The sequence below is a fragment of the Diabrotica virgifera genome, chromosome 8 (assembly GCF_917563875.1).
Source record: "Diabrotica virgifera virgifera chromosome 8, PGI_DIABVI_V3a".
Lineage (NCBI taxonomy): Eukaryota > Metazoa > Arthropoda > Insecta > Coleoptera > Chrysomelidae > Diabrotica > Diabrotica virgifera.
In genome coordinates this window covers 221,690,657-221,711,218 of record NC_065450.1, presented here as the reverse complement: position 1 = coordinate 221,711,218, position 20,562 = coordinate 221,690,657, and the positions used below count along the sequence as shown (strand labels likewise).

The window sequence follows — 20,562 nt, the reverse complement described above, 5'->3', positions numbered from 1 at the left end:
AAAACAAAAAAATTATCGAGTAAAATATCTAGTCAGTTGCGTCTGAGTTTAGCGAACCGACTATACATAGTGTTTTTAGTTAGATGCATAGTTTTTAAGGTATTCGTAAAAAACCGTTTGAAAAGGTGTTATGTTTTAATGAAAATGACCAATTTTCAACCAGAAATAACACAAAAAGCATCGAGTTTTCGAAAAAAAAATTATAGAACAGTTTTTGCTTAGTATTAGCAATTAGGATTGAAAACTACTTCATCTTTCAATTGCCAGATGACGCTAGTCACCTAGTCCATTCACGTCAGTTGCGGTGTGGGGGATAAACTCTCGGTGTTGGTCACTTAGAGTATGGAGTAGCAGGCCTACGTTCTCTCTGATGAGACTCCAACAAGAGTCGAAAATCGTCGATTCAGAGTGTTGGACTGCGCTCCGTATTCTAAGTGAAAAATAAGATTGTTTTGCCTTCGCATTGCAACTGAATAAAAATGGAATTTTTATTTTATTTTTATATTGGTCGTTACTTCTTTGAGTAACTAAGTCCATTTTCCGTTGGAATTTACGAGCTGCACAGACGGGGTCGTAAATTGTAAGTTTTTGAATTTCCTCTTGTCTTTTTCGCTTCAGTATCCATCTGGCTTGCAAATTTTATAAGCCATGAAGGTGTTACCAAGAAAATGGACCAATAAGTTTTCAATTTAAAAATCTTTTAGTAATATTTTAATAGTTTTAAATATTATTAATATTTCTATTAGGATTGAAAACTACTTCACCTTTAGATTTTCTTTGTTTATGCTGAAGGTATTTGTTTGGCCTATATGAAAACTATTCTATTAACTGATTAATTTTCGTAGAAATTTTACATTTAATGTTCAAATATTGTTCATTAGGAACTCCAAGAAATAATTCTAAAGAATCAACAAGACTTGATCATCACCAAAATGGGCAAAGAGGCCCAAGAGAAAAAAGTCAATACTCTTCAGTCTGAGATTATGTTACTAAAAGATAGAATAACGAACGATCAACACGAAAGGAAAGGAATAGAAGATAGTTTGGAATTAGAATTGAGAACTTTAAGGTAAGTGTTTTTGTCAGACATTTGTTCTATTGATTTTCGCTATTTTTACACTTTTGGACTATCTGAATGTAAGTACTCGTGAGAAAAGACCTTGTTTAGAAAAGAAAAATTAATTGTCATCAAAACAAAACACAGCTTCTAAAATCATCGCAAAAATCAGGGAACTGCTGTACGAATTTTTCTCCTACCTCTCAGATTTAGGAAAATTACCATTTTCCAAAAATGTATGCGTGAAAACAAATTTTATCAAAGAGGTAATGCCAGTGTGGAAGTGTATTTTGACAGTCTTCCAGACTTCAGGGATGAAATTTATAAATTCAAGACTAGTATTCTCAAAGACACCAAGCCATATTTAAGTTTGGTAGAATTTCTCTAATGATTCTAATCTATGAGGCTATAATGAGCAGATATTATCACTCACCATATTGTAGGTTTTAAATCTTGTTAATATACTTATGTAATTCCTCCCAAATTATAAGTATAAACTCTAAACGTTGGCTAAAAATGATTTTCTTACAGGAAACAGGTGGATCAGCTCCAAAGAGAGAAGAAACAGATATCAACCCATCAAGAAAAATTAGCCAATTCCGATAGTGTTAATCAAGAGAAAATTAAAGAACAGATTAATAAAATAGAAGAACTTAGCGAAGCAATCGTAAGTTAATTTTTTATTGCCATGGTCCTTTTCATGGGCATTTTTCAGTGCGTCACAAATGATAGAAAAAAAGGTAAGTCCGTGGTAATATACACCTGGTTCCAAAAAAAACTGATACGACTCTTGAAGCGTATTTTGTAGAAAATTGAGCAGTGTATTTTGAAAGATAAATACTTAATATTTACATACTGTCAATGTCACTGCCAAATCTTAAAATTTGTCAGATAGCTTATTCTGTTCCACGGTTATTAGACTTTATTATTAATCTTTATTATTAATACTTTCTCTGCAACTGAGGGTATCTTATCAACTGTATTGTTTTTAAACAATAGATGATAAAATAAAAATACTGACAGTTCAAAAATGTGAACATTATTGCATTGTGTGTGGCCTAAGTTTGGGCTGAAAACTGAAATGTATTATATTTTTACAAAATTTTGGAATATGTTTAATTACGTAGACCAATTTTAACAGTTGTTTTCAATACAGATTTCAATCCTCTACAAATAGTTTCTAATGTCTTTTGATGTCAAATAATTATGGAAGCTGGAATTCAACAGTTTAGAATTTTACATTGAGTTAAGGCAAAATTGTGACGCATGTCAAAATTCTCAATGTATTTTAATTGTATTCATTTTTTTCGAATACTGAGAAAACTAATAAATATTTTTGAAAAATTTAAACTCAGAATGACAGACTACATTATTACCGTGGGCTGAAAGTCCCTGAAAACTTCTATAATATTTATTTTAGTAAGTTACAGGGCTGAATTGAATATTAATTTGTTTTGTTGTATAATTCACGTTTACAATAATTATGTGATCTATTTGATGTAAAAACTATCATTTATATACTCTTTATAAAATACAGGAATTCAAAATAATATAAACATTTAGACCTTAATAATTAGTACAATTTATGAATTAACATAATATGTAATCCGTTGTTTGTTGTTTGTTTATTTTATTATTTGTCTGTCATAATAAATATAATGTCAGATCAATCAAATACACTGCTCAACATGATCAAATCTTACTAAGAGTCGTATCAGTTTTTTTAGGAACCGGCTGTACATTTATAACAATTATTCTAACATGACATTTTAGTTAAATCTGACAGTTGTTACATTTTATTTGCAATTTGTCATAAAAACAGATCAATTGTGTTTGTTGCATTTATAAAATGGTATTTTCTTTGATTTGTATAATCTTATAAATTGTACAGATTATATTCGTAAATATATTATATAATTCGTAAATATTTTTTTTTCGATTATAGCGCCATCTATCGACAACTAGAATAATTGTTATAAATTTCTGTAATCACGGTCGTGTCTTTTTTCTGTCACATACAATTTAATGCGTTAGAAAGAAATCGAAAAACTGTGACGCACTGAAAGATGCCTATGAGAAAAAGAATATCCATTATTTTGTATTATAAACTTCCATGTACTACAAACATTTTTGTTTTAAACATAATATCTTTTTTTTGTTTGCAGAAAACATTGGAAAAACAAAATAGTGAATTAAAATCCAGAGTATTTTCTTTGCAACAAGAATTAGACAACACCGAAGCTGTTCAACAAGATTTTGTTAGATTATCTCAAAGCTTACAGGTCAGTTTTTTTATTTTGCAATAATAATTATTTTTTTCAATGCCGAAGCCCCCATAGTATGCACCTAGCGTACTGTCCCTGAAGAAGTAATCTCAAATTGTTAAACAATTTTCTTTCTCTCTTAGTGACGACGGACCAGGGGTTTGTTCAGTATGGTACTCCTTAGATTTTTTTCTGACTGAAGTATCTTCTTTCACAGTTGACCATGACATTCCCATTTCATATGTTTGAGCTAAGATAAAATTCATTTACAGTGTGGGCCAAAGAAAACAGTCCAAAAACTGTCCAAATATTTGGCAGTATTTATTATATTTTAAGGAAATGACGAAACAGGTCGATTTTTGACCTAAGGGGGACACATTTATACGGTACATACATCTATCATTTATCAATCCCTCCTTCCACATCCCCCCACCCCTTATTTTTAAATAAGGGAATTATTCAGTCCAAAAACTGTCCAAATATTTGGCAGTATTTATTAGATTTTAAGGAAATGACGAAACAGGTCGATTTTTGATCTAAGGGAGTATTTATACGGTACATACATCTCTCATTTATCAACCTCCTTCCCCATCAAATAAGGGAATTATTCCCTTATTTAAAAATAAGGGGTGGGGATGTGGAAGGAAGGGGGCTGATAAATGAGAGATGTATGTACCGTATAAATATGTCCCCCTTAGATCAAAAATCGGCCTGTTTCGTCATTTCCTTAAAATCTAATAAATACTGCCAAATATTTGGACAGTTTTTGGACTGTTTTGTTTGGCCCACACTGTATATGAATTTTATCTTAGCTCAAACATATGAAATGGGAATGTCATGGTCAACTGTGAAAGAAGATACTTCAGTCAGAATAGGGGTCGTGTGCTAGCTCATTTGAAAGGTTATTCAGTTCTCTATTCAGTAATATTAACATTGACCTAATTATTTAACAGGGTGCTCAAGAAAAATTATTTTGAATTAAATTAATTGACACAAAAAGAAGAATGCATGTAATTTATTTAACTGAAAATACATTCTACTGCTGACAGAAAACAGAAAAAAATGTTTATTTGATAAATAAACATTGTTGCTTAAATTCAATATTCAACCTACCAAGAGGCAGATAGGTGGCAGCTTGAACGTTGAAATTAAGCAAAAAGCAATGTTTATTTATTAAAAAACATTTTTTCTGTTTTGTGACAGCAACAGAATGTATTTTGAATTAAATAAATTACATACGTTCTTCTTTTTGTGTCAATTAATTTGATTAAAAAAAAATAATGTTTGTGTACGTTGTACGCACGTAAGAAGTTATACTTCTAAATATGATTTCAATGAAATAAATATACTTTCGGACAGTTTATTTGTATTTTATTTAAAGATTAAATTAATTTTTACTTACTACTTTCCAAAAATGTTTATTAAAACAATACCAAAAATTAAAAAAAGATTGGAAAACACCAGGATGATTTGAACCGGGGACCTCTTGATCTCCAGCCCAACGCTGTACCACTGAGCTATACCCTTTTGTTTATACGGGCTACAAGATTTCTCATAGTGACAAACATACGAAGTGAATTATAAAATACTTTAAATTATTACTTATTATCTTATTCCCGAGGTAGACAAATCCAAATACACAAAAATTATAATAATAGTTATATATGATATAAATGTTAAAAGCACAATTTTAAGGTACGTATGTGAAAGTTTCGTGTGAAAGATTTGCTTCGCTCATTCTGCAATTCACATGAGTGCCTTAAAAATGTACTTTTTAACACCTATATCATACAATATTTTTTCTACAAACGGCTTATATATCAACAATTATAATTTATTCATTCTCAATTACAGGACAATACCTACAAAAACTTTTACTCGAACTTGACTGAAATTCCATTTTTATATTTTTCTTGACATTACATCAAAACTGCCTATACTGTCAATACGTAAATCATAACAACTATAGAATAACATCTACTTTTATTTTTGTATATTCTAACAAATTTTAATAGTTTTTTTCTGCAAACGTGTTAAAAATGCAATAATACAGTTTAAATTAAATTTAAAAAAACCTTTTAACCCTCCTTTTTCAAATTGCGGAAGTTGTATTATTAATATTAATGTTAATAAATGAAATATAAATATTTTGACGTTTCACAAGTTGACAATCCAGAGCAAATTACGTGTAGTAAAATTCACACTGGTATGGATATGTAAACATTACTAGAATGTCATTCTACTTGAAAAGTCATCATTAACTTAAAGAGGCTTTTGAGTGTTCTTGGATAACTGTTATTTGTATAATTGCAAATTATTAATTCAGTTAATAAATGTAAAAATTTTTTCACTAACTATGTATTGAGTGATTGTAATAATTTGTATGTAGAACAAAAACTAATACTCAATCGAGAAAAGAGGAAAAGTTAAGAGATTTTTTAATAATATATTGTTACTATGGAACGCTTACAATTTTGAATATTTAACAATAAAATTCTTGGATCACAGAATATATTATCCTGATGTATTCTCTGCTTGGATCTTCCACAAATAATACACAATAAATAACTTTTTATTAAGTTCACGTCTTAAATCAATTATTTATCAAATACATTATATATTAATATTATTTAATCAACAACTCAAAATATTCCCGATGCCATGTCAAATACTTAAAATTGTCACTGATTGTCACTGTCTGACTGACAATATTCTATTCGACTGAGTGCGTTGTAAAATTAACTAAGTGCGTTGATATATTCGACTGAGTGCGTTGATAGATTTGGAAAATATTACCACGGACATTGTGTTAATTTTTTTCGAATCCTGAAAAAACCAATAAATATTTTTGAAAAATTTAAACGCAGAATGAAAGACTAAATTATTACCGAAGGCCGAAAGTCCCGTAGAATAAATAAAAAGTTTATTTTGTATGAGATATTTGAAATTAAAGATCACACTAAATGTTCTCTTAGTTTTTCACCCCTGTAACTTATTAAAATAAACATTATAGAAGTTCTCAGGGACTTTCGGTCCTCGCTAATAACGTAATCTTTCATTCTGCGATTAAATTTTTCAAAAATACGTATTAGTTTTCTCAGGATTAAAAAAAATGAATTTCCATTTTAATAGCATTGCAGCCGAAAATACGTACCCATCCCCTTAAGAAATGAAGATTGACAAATCTTACCAGGAAACATATTTAAATTTTACCTGAAACCGGGCCTTTTATACTATTATCGGTTAACAAAGGATGTTAATAAACTGTACTAATTGAAGTCAACCATTTACTGCTAAACAAACTTTAACACATACACCTCTCTCTAGTAACTATATTAAAGTTTAAACTAATTCTAGCGTTCTTTTGCAGGTCCAGTTAGAAAAAATTCGAGAATCCGACACGGAAGTGCGATGGCAGCATGACGAAGACGTAGACGAATGTCCCAACTGCCGCCAGGGTTTCTCCTCATCGAGGCGCAAACAGCACTGTCGACACTGCGGTCAAATCTTCTGCCAGAGCTGTCTGGCGCGAACGGTGCTCTCCGGTCCGAACAGCCGTCCCTCTAAGGTGTGCGACGTCTGTCACACCTTGCTGGACAAGTCGTCGGCGCCGTATTTTAGCGAGGCAGCGCCGATGACCTGAGGACGGTCGTCGTCGTTTCGGAATTGTAGATGTGATGTTAATGTCTTTAAAGTCTAAGCGTGTATAGATTTATTAATTGTATCTATTTAAAATTGAAGCATTAAAGTTTTAAATTACCGATAGTTTGTGTTTTAATGTTAGTCCATTTATTCCTCACGGTTTTTGCTCTGGATTCTAAAGAACCGTTTGGATTAACTTGACATTTGGTATACACATAGCTAACATGTCAAAGAAAAAAAAAGTGATATTGTGCCGATCTATCTACAACAAATGTGAAGCGGAAATCAACTAGTCACAATTTGGTTTTAGGAATGCTTTGAGTACAAGGGAGGCAGTGTTTTACCTGCAAATATTAGTACAGAGGTGTAGAGATATTGTACAGTAAGGGAAAAACCCCTTACTGTATAATATACTATGTATCAAAAAATGTATATAATTTTAAGTAATTTAGGTTGTTACAAAAGATATTGTTTCTAAATATGCAAACAAAACGAAGGTTGATTAACGCAGTTTTGTTTGTGTAACCTCGTAGAGGCTCACGTATAGTTTACTTTTCAAAGTCCAAATTACAAGGAGATATAAATAGCCCACAGAGGGATTGATGGAGGATTATCATGTTAGTATTGTTATTATTAAGATCGTTACTATGCTAGTGAGCCGTCCTGCGAGAAGGGTGGCCTGAAGGACCACCCCGCGAAACAACAGTTTAGTAACCTTATGTTGATTGATGTTGTAAATCGTAAATAAAGTTATAAAGTTAGAGTCAGTGTTTCAACTCGACATTCCAACCCTGCAAGATTATCATGGCAATCTACCAACGTAGCACCAACGTAACAATATGAACAAGGATGTCGACGTGTGATTTGTAGATTACTCGAAGGCCTTTGACAATGTAACACATGACCAACTTATTTAAATTCTGTAAAGCATAGGAATTGATGATAAGAACATCCGAATTGTTACAAGTCTCTACTGGAATCAGGCAGCCAGGGTGAAAGTTGGCAATTTGTCCACAGTGAGCATTGAGATCAGAAAAGGTGTGCGACATGGATGTGTTCTCTCCCCTCTGCAATTTAATATTTACTCCGAACAAATTTTTAAAAAAGCACTGGATGAAGCAAACCAAGGCATAAAAATCAACGGAGAATTGACAAATAATATCCGATATGCAGACGATACAGTCGTACTTGCCAGTAATATCGATGAACTTCAGCATCTTATGGACAGGGTACAAAGAGCGAGTGAAGAAAGAGGACTTAACCTCAACATAAATAAAACAAAATGGATGCTGGTCAGCAAAACTCAAAAACCTGCCAGACAAATGAAAATAAAAATCAGTTGATTCAACACGTTGACTCGTGTATATACCTTGGAACAGTCATCAACTCGAAATGGGATCAAACAACCAAACTACGATCTAGAATCGAAAAAGCCAGAGCAACATTTAACAACATGAGAAATATATTCACTCATTACGGCATATTTCTCTCACTAAAAATACGGCTGCTAAATGCTGTGTATTTCCAGTCTAGCTGTATGGCGCAGACGCCTGGACAATAACGGAAACATATTATTGAGGTAGCTGGAGGCATTCAAAATGTGGGTGTACCGACGTAATCTCAAAATACCCTAGACGACTCACACCACCAACGTAGAGGTATTGCGCCAAATGGGAAAAAAAAAGAAATCTTTTTCACGATTAAGAAACGGAAACTTTATTACGTTTACAAGCTGTGTGAAAGTCAAATTTCCCCCAACCAGTTCAGGTTCATAAATGCTGTTGGAATGTACCTAATTAAAAAATGAAACAAAGAAGAATGTAAAAATATAAAATAACTTCCGCGGTAACTATTTAGTACCGTACAGAAGATAATACGTGTGTAAAAGAAATTAAAAGAGAACAAATTAAATAAAACGGGAAATAACACAAAATGATATACTACCACTTTTACAGAACTGTTTAATTGGTTGCTTGAATTTCGACAATCTCGTGTGAAAAGGATCTTAGCTTATAACGGTTAAGTTTGCCAAACTGATATTTTCCCGGCAAAAACATTTTGATATGAAAGGATAGACTTGGATCTACAGACCGAGCGCGTCTCGTAAATTCCACGGCTTCGCGCAATCGTACTTGAGACACTGTGTCTGAAAATTTGAGTACATACATAACTGTGGTGTGATACATACATGTATTTTTACTACAAAAGCGATATTACGTAGGTCAAAATTTTTGTGAAAACATGGCAATAATGAAAAGTCACATTCTAATGTTTTGACAGTTCTCTTACGTCAAAAATTTTGACCTACGTAAACAGATATTCTGTGGTGTGAATTTTTAAAACTTTTAAGTGTGGTTTTTGACCGTTGTGAGAACGATCGATTTCATAATAAAGTTCAAGTGAACTTTAAATTTAAAGTTTTCTTTAACTGTAACAATTAATTGCATTGTTAAAGGTATCAACTTTAACTTTATTATGAATTCGAGCGTTAGTCAAAATTCTAAATGCTCAGTAAAATAATATCAACTTGTATTGAAAACAACATATTTTGTAATTTGCAAAAAAAACAACATAGGTAACAAAACAACATGCTTTGTTACCTATTTTAAAAAACTCACCATCATGCTACATGAGAAAAGAAAATAAAACTAATTTCATCCTTTTCGTGTCTCAGATGGCGTAGCTATAGTTTTGCTAATATAACTACTCAACGCTTATAGCTACTCTACCTACCTACATACAATTAGGGATTCCAATGAACTGTCAGTGGTGGCCGGTGGATGGCTAAACTGACATGGCCATAGACATAGATAAGGGGGGTGGCCATCGCGTATCTAATGTTTACATTAAATATTGACAAATTTGTAAAGAATATCCTGTTTGGTTTTGTTTTTTTGTTAATTTTGTAGCGAAATCTGTGAAATTGTGATAGCAAATTAAATATGAAGTGGTTTAATAATTGGATACGCCTATGGATGACAGTTTTGCCATCCAGCAGCCATATTATATCACGTGATTTGGAATGCCTAATTTGTATTATTTTTTAAAAAAAACAAGCATTTACTCTGCAATTTGTATATTTTGCTTTGCATTTTCATATGAAAAAACCGCGGTATTTATCTTGTACTTTTTTTTTAACCTTAGGTAATATTATTATTAATAAATAAAATTATATTAAAATACAATGTTAAAAACTTTAATAATATTATCAATATTAAAAACTTTAATATTATGAATCAGTAGAAACGATTATAAATATTTAAATTTGGTAAATTATAAACACTCGACCAGCCCACGACCACACAACTCGAAATACAAGTAAGCAAATACGGTTGCGTGAAGCGTGGCTCGAAGCCGTGGAATTTACGAGACTCGCTCGGTCTGTACATCCTTGTAAAGGATAGTTGACAGATGCCTGGCGCAGGCCCATTTGTTTATAACGTTTTTGTATTTATGTTTCTCAGTTTCTCCAAAGTCTCCAGTTTCGCATTTTCTCGTATTTTTTCATTTCACCGAAGTTCTGAGGCTGTGTTCTTGTTGAACAGAACTTTATTTATTAATATGCCACCAAAAAGAAAATTAGCCGCAGCCGCAACTACTTCAAGTCTTGCTTCAGGATCAGAAGGACAAGGTGCGTGAGCATTAAATTTTTATCAAAATATTTTAACTGCACATTTTCAAAGACGGATATTAACTGGATTTGGTCTTGTAGAAGCCTCTCTTATATTATTGATAAAACACTGTCCCACACCTAGTTTTATTTTTGTAGTCATCATGTATAAAGTAATATTACGCTATAAGTTCATATTTATATCACATACAATATATAAGTTCAGCCAAAGAATATAATATAGACTTCGTTGATAGTTGATATTCTTTCAATCCTTTGGTTCAGCGTCAAGCCAACATCTCTTTGGCTTGGCGCGCGTAGCCTAACCCCAAATTTCTTATGCTTATGCCGGCATTCCGCCAAAAAAGTAAAAGTAGCCAAACTGAAATCACTCAAAATAGTATCCTCTGCTGTTGAAATGCAGTTTTAGATATTATTAAATATTATTTTTCAGAATCCCCCCTGTTCCAATAAAAATAACAATACAATCCCAAGAATTAAGCTTGTTACAGGGAGAGGGAGCTCTACTATATCACTCACCTGGAAGAAAAGTGACAACTATACAGGGTGTCCCGAAAAGATTGGTCATAAATTAATAAATTATACCGCACATTCTGGGGTCAAAAATAGTTTGATTGAACCTAACTTACCTTAGTACAAATGTGCTCATAAAAAAAGTTACAGCCCTTTGAAGTTACAAAATGAAAATCGATTTTTTTTGAATATATCGAAAAGTATTAGAGATTTTTTATTGAAAACGGACATGTATCATTCTTATGTCACAAACATCTTAAAACAAAATTATAGTGAAATTTGTCCACCCCATAAAAATTTTATGGGGGTTTTGTTCCCTTGAAACCCCCCAAACTTCTGTGTATGTTCCAATTAATTCAGTATTGTAGTACCATTAGTTAAACACAACGTTTTTAAAATTTTTTTTGTCTCTTAGTATTTTTTCGATAAGCCAATTTTTATCGAGATGCGGCTTCTTATAATATAATATAATAATATAATATTCTTATAATATAATATAATAATATAATATTCTTATAATATATAATATAATATATTCTTAATATATTTACATAAAAATTGTCTGTGGGTTTTGCTCCTTTAAACCCCCCAAATGTTTGTGTGCGTTCCAATTAAACTATTATTGTGGTACCATTAGTTAAACACAGTGCTTTTAAAACTTTTTTGTCTCTTAGTCTTTTTTTGATGTCACATTTTATCAAGATGTGGCTTCTTTTTCAAAATATACCTAAAAATGTAAATTATAAATAAATTTTCAGATTATTAACAGGTTTGTACAGGGTGTTGAGCCGGACTCAAACGACTCGTGTACTTGGCAAATAATCGTTACTTGCGTTACTTACTATGTCTTTTGGGAGGGCTGCTAGAACAATTTTTTGACAATTAATAGTAGTATTAACATTATTATTATTAGTGTTTGACAAATAGTACAATAATTGTATGAGTAACCCACTCACACGGCATTGCCAGTATACGCAAGTGACGATTATTCACCAAGTACACGAGTCGTTTGAGTCCGGCGTAACAAAAATACAGGTCATAAATTTAATCACATATTCTGGGACCAAAAATAATTCGATTGAACCTAACTTACCTTAGTACAAATGTGCACATAAAAAAAGTTACAGCCCATCGAAGTTACAAAATGAAAATTGATTTTTTCCAATATATCGCAAACTATTCGAGATTTTTTATTGAAAATGGACATGTCGCATTTTTATGGCAGTAACATCTTAAGAAAAAATTATAGTGAAATTTGGACACCCCATAAAAATTTTATGGGGGTTTTGTTCCTTTAAACCCCCCAAACTTTTGTGTATGTTCCAATTAAATTATTATTGTAGTACCATTAGTTAAACACATTGTTTTTAAGACTTTTTTGCCTCTTAGTACTTTTTCGAAAAGTCAGTTTTTATCGAGATATTTTGAATATTTGTCAAATCCACCACATATTTGTATATGTTAAGTAGGATTATGGAGACTACTAATACTGGATTATTAAGACACAATCTTCCTATAAACCAAGATGTATTACTTAGTGATCAATCTTTTACATTTAAAAATAATGTCAAATATCTGGGACTCATTCTGGACAAAAAAAACTAACTTGAAAACCACACATACAATATATGCTGGATAGATGTAGCAAAGATATTAATTTCCTTAGAATGACAACTAGAGTGTGGTGGGGCTGCGATGTTCAAACATCTTTATTGTTTTATAGAGCTTATATACGATCCATTATAGATTATGGTGCTACTCTCTACGGTTCTGCTTCCAAAAACCTTTTAAAAAAAATTGACGTTTTCCAAAATTCTGCCTTGAGAATCTGTTTAGGTGCTATGAGATCTACTCCTATACAACCAATACATGTTGAAGCTTCTGAGCCTCCTTTAGAGATTAGAAGAAATTTACTAAGCGAAAAATGGGTACTTAAAGCACACACTACAAATTTCGAATTATTTTCCAGTATATGTCATCTTAACGAATCAGATCTTACTCACAAGTATTGGATTAAAAAACCATCTCCGCCTTTATGTACTGCATTACAGAACAATCCTATTTTTTCAAAGGAATTAAACACAGTAGACAAAAACTTAGACTACTTTGCTCTCTTCCATAAAACTGATGTAATAATACCCACATACAACGAAAACAACTTAATCAGCAACAATATCCTGAAATCTATTTTGAACTGCTACAGTGATGCAACAGTTATATACACAGATGCATCTAAATCAAGAGAAGGGTCTGGCTGTGTTTATTTTTTACCCTCAGGAGGTTTGAATTCAAGTACAAACTTCCCAATGAGTTTTCAATTTTCTCTGCGGAATCATTGGCCATACTCGAAGCATTGAAATATATTAAAAACTCTTATACTAAAAAAACGTTAATTCTTTCAGACTGCCTATCAGTTTTACAGAATATCAAAAATACTTTTTTGCCCAAAACATTTAGTAATCCTTACATATTTTTAATAAAGGATATGTTAAAGCAGTTAGAAGACTCTGGCTTCAATATAAAATTTATTTGGGTTAACGCACATATTGGACTCAAAGATAATGAGTATGTAGACTACTTAGCTAAATCCAGTATAACATCAGGCACTTTATTGTCATATTCTTTATGTGTATCAGATGTTATTACTATTTTTAAAAGAAACCAACTATCGATATGGAAAAATCAATGGAATTTTTATTGCTTAACAAACCCCACAAGATACACCACTTTACAACCAGTGATTCCACAAAGTACCTGGTTTAAGAGTTTTAAAACTCCACGTAAATATATAACAACTATAAATCGACTACGTTTTGGGCATGCTTGCTATCCAAGTCATTTATATAACATAAATGTGATTGAAGACGATAATTGCAAACATTGCAGAAAGCAGGGTGATCTTGATCATATCTTTTTTGAATGTACTAAGTTTCAACAGCATTCAAAATCTCTCTATAAAAATTTAATGAAACTTGCTATGCATGCACCATTCATTATACAGTCTTTGCTGGCTACAGGCTCACAACAAATATACAATATCATTATAGATTTCTTGTCAGATACACGCACGGTCCTATAAGATTTGTACGCGGGCATGATATTCTTTATGATTTAAGTTCAGATTTGCATCTTTTTTTTGTCTTAAATGTTTTATCACTTTATCAGAGTTCCATTATTGTTTTTATTGTATTATTATTGTATTGTATTATTTATTGTATTACTATATTGTTTCTGTTTAATTTTGTATTAGGGATAGGATTGTATATTGTTTATTGCAACTGGCTGAATGACTAATGTCTATGCCATTAAATAAAAAAAAAAGTAGGATTATGGAGAAAACTGCCTCATCGAAAAAATACTAAGAGGCAAAAAAGTTTTAATAACATTGAATTTAACTAATGGTACCACAATAATAATTTAATTGAGATGTACACAAAAGTTTGGGGGGGTTTAAGGGAACCAAATCCCCAAAAAAATTTTATGGGGTGCACAAATTTCACTATAATTTTTCTTTAAGATGTTCCTGCCATAAGAATGCCACATGTCCGTTTTCAATAAAAAATCTCCAATAGTTTTCGATATATTCGAAAAAATCGATTTTCATTTTGTAACTTCAAAGGGCTGTAATTTTTTTTATGTGCATATTTGTACTAAGGTAAATTAGGTTCATTCGAACTATTTTTGGTCCCAGAATATGGGATTTAATTTATGACCTGTATCTTTGTTATACCCTGTATAATCGTACTTAACCATATACAAATATGTGGTGAATTCGACAAATATTCAAAATATCTCGATAAACACTGGCTTATCGCAAAATTTACTAAGAGGCAAAAAAGTTTTAAAAACATTGTTTTTAACTAATGTTAACACAATACTAATTTAATTGGAACGTACACAAAAGTTTGGGCGGGGTTAAGGGAACAAAACCCCCATAAAATTTTTATGAGGTTCACAAATTTCACTTTAATTTTTTTTGAAGATGTTGCTATCATAAGAATGCCACATTTCTAATTTTCAATAAAAAATCTCTAAGAGTTTTCGATATATGAAAAAAAAATCGATTTTCATTTGGAGTAGAGTAGAGTAGAGTAGAGTAAATTTTTATTTGCATAAATTTTTAACATAATTGAGCAAATAACGTCACATTACTAACAATCACATATTAAAAAATGTTACTAATAATTTACATTTTGTAACTTCAAAGGGCTGTAACTTTTTTTATGATCACATTTGTACTAAGGTAAGTTAGGTTCAATCGAACTATTTTTGACCCCAGAATGTGTGGTATAATTTATGACCAATCTTTTCGGGGCACCCTGTATAGTGACAATATTTGGTGACAATAAAATATCTTGTTAAATTGACTCAAAATATTCCATACTTTTATTTGCAAGAATGTCACATATAGACTGGGCAGTATCGTCGCCCCCGTTATTCCGATTCGATGTTTTTGCATAAACTTACTCAAAAAGAGGTCCTTATAACATATCCACAGGGTGCCAAGCGGTGCGGTGGTCGAAAAATTGTTTAAACAATTTTTTTTTAAACAAATTCACAAAAATAATTTTTTCATTTCGAACAATTTTTTTTAGATAAATTGGCTTATTCTGAACAAGAAAGGTCTCTTATCATTTTTTTCTAAAATTGATTGTTGTCGAGTTATATGCGATTAAATATTGGAAAAATGCGAAAATGGCCATTTTCAAGGCTTAATAACTCGATTAAACATTATTATTATGAAATTAAAGAAGTCACCAAATCAAGTTTTAAATCCCTTCTTCAAGATCCTGAAGGGATTTGTGTCATTATTTTATTAGAAAGCTGTTATTTTTAACTATTAACAATTAGCGCTATAGTCCTGGATTTATCGTCTCCCCCGTTAGTGAAATTATTCCGATTCCATTTTTTTGCAGAAACTTACTCAAAACGAGGTCCTTATAACATATCCACAGGGTACCGGACGGTGACGTGGTCGAAAAATTGTTTAAACAATTTTTTTTAAACAAAGTCACAAAAATAATTTTTTCACTTCGAACACATTTTTTTTTGGATTATTTGGGACATTCTGGGCAAAAAATGTCTCTTGTGATTTTTTCTAAAATTGATTGTTGTCGAATTATACGCGATTTATAATTTGAAAAATGCGAAAATGGCCATATAACTCGACAACAATCAATTTTAGAGAAAAATCAAAAGAGACCTTTTTTGCTCAGAATAACCCAAATTTTCTAAAAAAAAAATCGTTCGCAATAAAAAAAATATTTTTGTGAATTTGTTTAAAAAAAATTGTTTAAACAATTTTTCGACCACGGCACCGTCCGGCACCCTGTGGATATGTTATAAGGACCTCGTTTTGAGTAAGTTTCTGCAAAAAAATGGAATCGGAATAATTTCACTGACATAGGCGACGATGCATCCTGGACTATAGCGCTAATTGTTAATAATTAAAAATAACAGCTTTCTAATAAAATAATGACAAAAATCTCTTCAGGACCTTGAAGAAGGGATTTGAAACTTGATTTGGTGGCTTTTTGAATTTCATAATAATAATGTTTAATCGAGTTATTAAGCCTTGAAAATGGCCATTTTCGCATTTTTCAAATTTTTAATCGCATGTAACTCGACAAAATCAATTTTAGAAAAAAATGACAAGAGACCTTTTTTGCTCAGAATAAGCCAATTTATCTAAAAAAAATTTGTTCGAATTAAAAAAAATATTTTTGTGAATTTGTTTAAACAAAATTGTTTAAACAATTTTTCGACCACGGCACCGCCCGGCACCCTGTGGATATGTTATAAGGACCTCTTTTTGAGTAAGTTTGTGCAAAAAAATCGAATGGAATAATTTCGCTAGCGGGGGCGACGATACTGTCCGGTCTAATAGATATTTATTTCCAATCGAAAGATGACGGTAGTGTCATTATGTCTTTGGCGTTTTTTGTTTTGTTTTTATGGCATAGACCGAGTTCCTTTGGCGTTAAAATGAATACTTTTATTTCAGAACAATGACACTTTTCAGTTATGCTCTGACATTCGTCATTAACTTATCGTTATTTATCACACAAACCATTGCATTTTGATAAGTCTCCTAGGTATTTTTCGTTAATTTAAAAAAGGTTACCAATTTTTAAAAGAATAGTGACATAACTCAAAATTTGATCTTTTTTAAGTTATTTTTCTTTAGTTATCAGATATAATAGTCTTTTTGGTTTTCCTCTTACATAATTAGAAAGATTCACTTATCCATATTCTACATTTTTATTTTATAAATTTTAGCAGTTATCATTTAAAACTTACAGATAAATTAAGATTTAAAAAATCTGTTTTTGTCTCTCTTGAAAAAATATGTTTTTTGAGTTGGGACATTTCTTCCGGATGAGTGATATATCGTCATTGTCATGGCAAAACTCACTAAGTCCAAAATAACAAATCTGAGAAAACGAACATTTAGTGACTTCTGCATGACAACAAAATGATAATTTTGGACTTATGCATAATCAGTGACTTAGGGGACCATCTCTGCATACTTGCTAGGATGTCGTTATTTCTGCAAGACTATGCAAATTGATATTGTGAATCGATTAGAAGACTTAACTCAATTTTGACAAAAGTGGACTTAGTGAGTTTTGCTGTGACGACGACAATATTATATCTCCTATTTTACAGGAATAGGAATAGTGCTCATTATACAGGGTGTAACAAAAAGACAGGTCATAAATTAAATCACATATTCAGGGAACAAAAATAGTTTGATTGAACCCAACTTACTTTAGTACAAATGTGCACATAAAAGAAGTTATAGCCCTTTGAAGCTACAAAATAAAATTCGATTTTTGCAATAAATCGAAAACTATTATAGATTTTTTATTGAAAATGGACGTGTGGCATTCTTCTAGCAGGAATATCTTCAAAAAATAACAGTAAAAATTGTACAAATCTAGACCTCAGAGGTAAACTACACTATGTCGACATGATGTTGTTTTGAATAAGTTCCTTTAATTAACTTATTTTAATAGTTGGATTATACAAATTGATTATATTTATATTATCATTAAAATATGGTCATTATTGTCTTTCAACCAATTATGGGATATATTAGATTTTTATTAACATCCTAAGTGCCCTAAACTTTGTTGCAAACATACACTAAACACAATGGCTCGAAATGACATAGTGTAGTTTACCTCCGAGGTCCAGAAATATATGTTTTTTTTTCCCTTTCACTGCTACATTTTTTTTTGGAAGACATGTCCAGGTGCTCACTTTCTACTGGCAATGTAAGTTTGAATCTCCATGTGTCACGGATCCATGCCACAAGCACTTTCATGAACACTCAGCCTGGCACGGATCCATGCCGTGGGCTGTGAAAGGCTTGAGCAAGATTATAGAGACATGGTAATAATATAAAAATATTATTCCATAATATTACTTAACTATTTACAAATATTTGGTGGATTTTACAAATGATTAAAATATCTTGATAAAAACTGTCTTTGCATAACCTCAAATATTAGCTCTATACCGAAGATTTTACATGGTTTTAATTTACAGTTAAAAAGAGAGGAAGGCCAGCCAAAGAAGAAAAGGTAGAAGCGAATGGCAAAGAAGATAAGGTAGAAGAGAATGGCAAAGTAGAGGATGAAAAGCAGAATGGAGTTCGTGCATTAAGAGCACGTTCTGGTAGGACAAATAAAACAACAACACAACAAGCTTCTGTTAAACCAGAAGTTAATGGACACATAGATGATGACAATGTAACTAAGGTTTCCAAAGGAAGGGGAAAGAAAGCAAAAGGTAACATGCACATATATACAATAATTATTGTTGTCTGATAAGTTATGAGATAAAGTTGTACTTAAGAGCATAGGCGCAAAATTTCGGGTCAATGCTTTTTAAATGCATTAATTTTTTTCGAATCCTGAGAAAACAAATAAATATTTTTGGAAAACTTTAACGCAGAATAAAAGATTACATTATTACTGAGGGTCGAAAGTTCCTGAAAACTTCTGTTTATTTTAATAATTTACAGGGAGGGGAAAAGAAAGAAAATTTAGTGTGATTTTCAATTTAAAATATCTCATTCAAAAGAAACTTTTTGTTTATTCTAAAGAACTTTCGGCCCTCGGAAATATCTAATGTAATTATTCATTTTGCGTTTAAATTTTTCAAAGATATTTATTAGTTTTCTCAGGATTCGAAAAATGAATGCATTGAAAAAGCATTGGTCTGAAATTTTGTCTATATGCTCTTAAATAATTTGCTACTATATTTTTTCTTTAATTATCATATCTTTATGATATGAAAGCTGAATTTGAACTGAAGAACTTCATAGTGGTTATAAGGTGAAACAATTTTTCTGTTTCTATTTCTTTTACGTTTTCTTCAAACTTCACATACAGTTTTGTGATGTCTCTTGCAGTTTATCCCATCAAATTTACATCGTCTGCATACATCTGTGTCTACATCACAATATGCTTAGACTTGGTGTAGAAAAGGTGTAGAAAAATTAAGAGGTGTTATTTTAATATAATAATTCAAGAAATCATTTTTATTGAATTAAAAATAAAATTATAAAAATGAGTTAACTATATGATGAAAGTCATAGAAGCAGTTTTATTTAATTTATTAACGGCATCCATTTACAGTTTAACAAGACTTTATAGATAAAGCATTTTTTCACTTGATATGAAAATCCTTATTAGATTACAATAATTTATACGCCTATTTTGACAGATGGCTAAAAGTGACTCCGTCTACAGACAGTTATAACGGTTAGGCTTAGAGGGTTAAATAATTTAACTTTCCCATTTTTTATTGATATATATATTTTGAACATACAATTTTGTGCTGTTGTAGGGAACAAAGAAATCAGTGAAGCCACACCTATAAAAACCAAACGTGCCCCCAGGAAGAATGCAACAAAAAAAGAAGAATCTAAAAAACCTGAAAAATCCACAAAGAAAATTAAGAAAGCGGCTGCTGATTCTTCTTCTGAAGCTGATCCACCCAAGAAGTCAAAGAAACCCAGGAGTGCAAAGTCAAAAGAGGAAATAGTCGACGTTGAAGAAAATAATGATGAGGGTAAAGAACTTTTGGATTAAATTATTCTAGGTTTATCTTTTGACTGTCTATTATTTAGTTGAATGTTTATTATAATTCTTAAGATTCCATCTTCTGTCGAAGGGTGGATATCAGGGTGGTGCGAAAAAAGTCAAGTTGATAATTCCGTATCGCTATATTGCGGAAAAGTTGCGATTGGTAATTACAAGAAAAACAAAAAAGAATTACAGTAAAACCTGCCATATCCGGATCAATGTGGCGACAGACCGATCCGGATATGAAAAAATTCGGATATCAAGACCACTTATGTGACCACTTCTTTTATAGTCTCTGAAGCGTTTTCTCCTTCATACATTCCAGTGATCAACACTGTCAATAACTTTCGTCGATAG

The 20,562-nt window shown here is 31.4% G+C and overlaps 2 protein-coding genes across 4 annotated transcripts in view; both read left to right on the top strand.

Annotated features, from left to right (window-relative positions):
• LOC114342058 (rab GTPase-binding effector protein 1) overlaps positions 1–7,086 on the top strand; it is a 49,617-nt gene extending 42,531 nt beyond the window's left edge. For all 3 annotated transcript variants that reach the window (XM_050657440.1, XM_050657438.1, XM_050657439.1), the window contains 4 exons: positions 882–1,069; positions 1,589–1,724; positions 3,223–3,339; positions 6,692–7,086. In XM_050657440.1, coding sequence (XP_050513397.1) covers positions 882–1,069; positions 1,589–1,724; positions 3,223–3,339; positions 6,692–6,964 — 714 coding nt within the window. In that variant the 3' untranslated portion in view covers positions 6,965–7,086. The remainder of the gene's footprint in view (positions 1–881; positions 1,070–1,588; positions 1,725–3,222; positions 3,340–6,691) is intronic.
• Positions 7,087–10,349: 3,263 nt separating this feature from the next.
• LOC114342070 (DNA-(apurinic or apyrimidinic site) endonuclease) overlaps positions 10,350–20,562 on the top strand; it is a 32,558-nt gene continuing 22,345 nt past the window's right edge. The window contains exons 1-3 of the mRNA XM_028292867.2: positions 10,350–10,594; positions 18,662–18,904; positions 19,967–20,191. Coding sequence (XP_028148668.2) covers positions 10,375–10,594; positions 18,662–18,904; positions 19,967–20,191 — 688 coding nt within the window. The 5' untranslated portion in view covers positions 10,350–10,374. The remainder of the gene's footprint in view (positions 10,595–18,661; positions 18,905–19,966; positions 20,192–20,562) is intronic.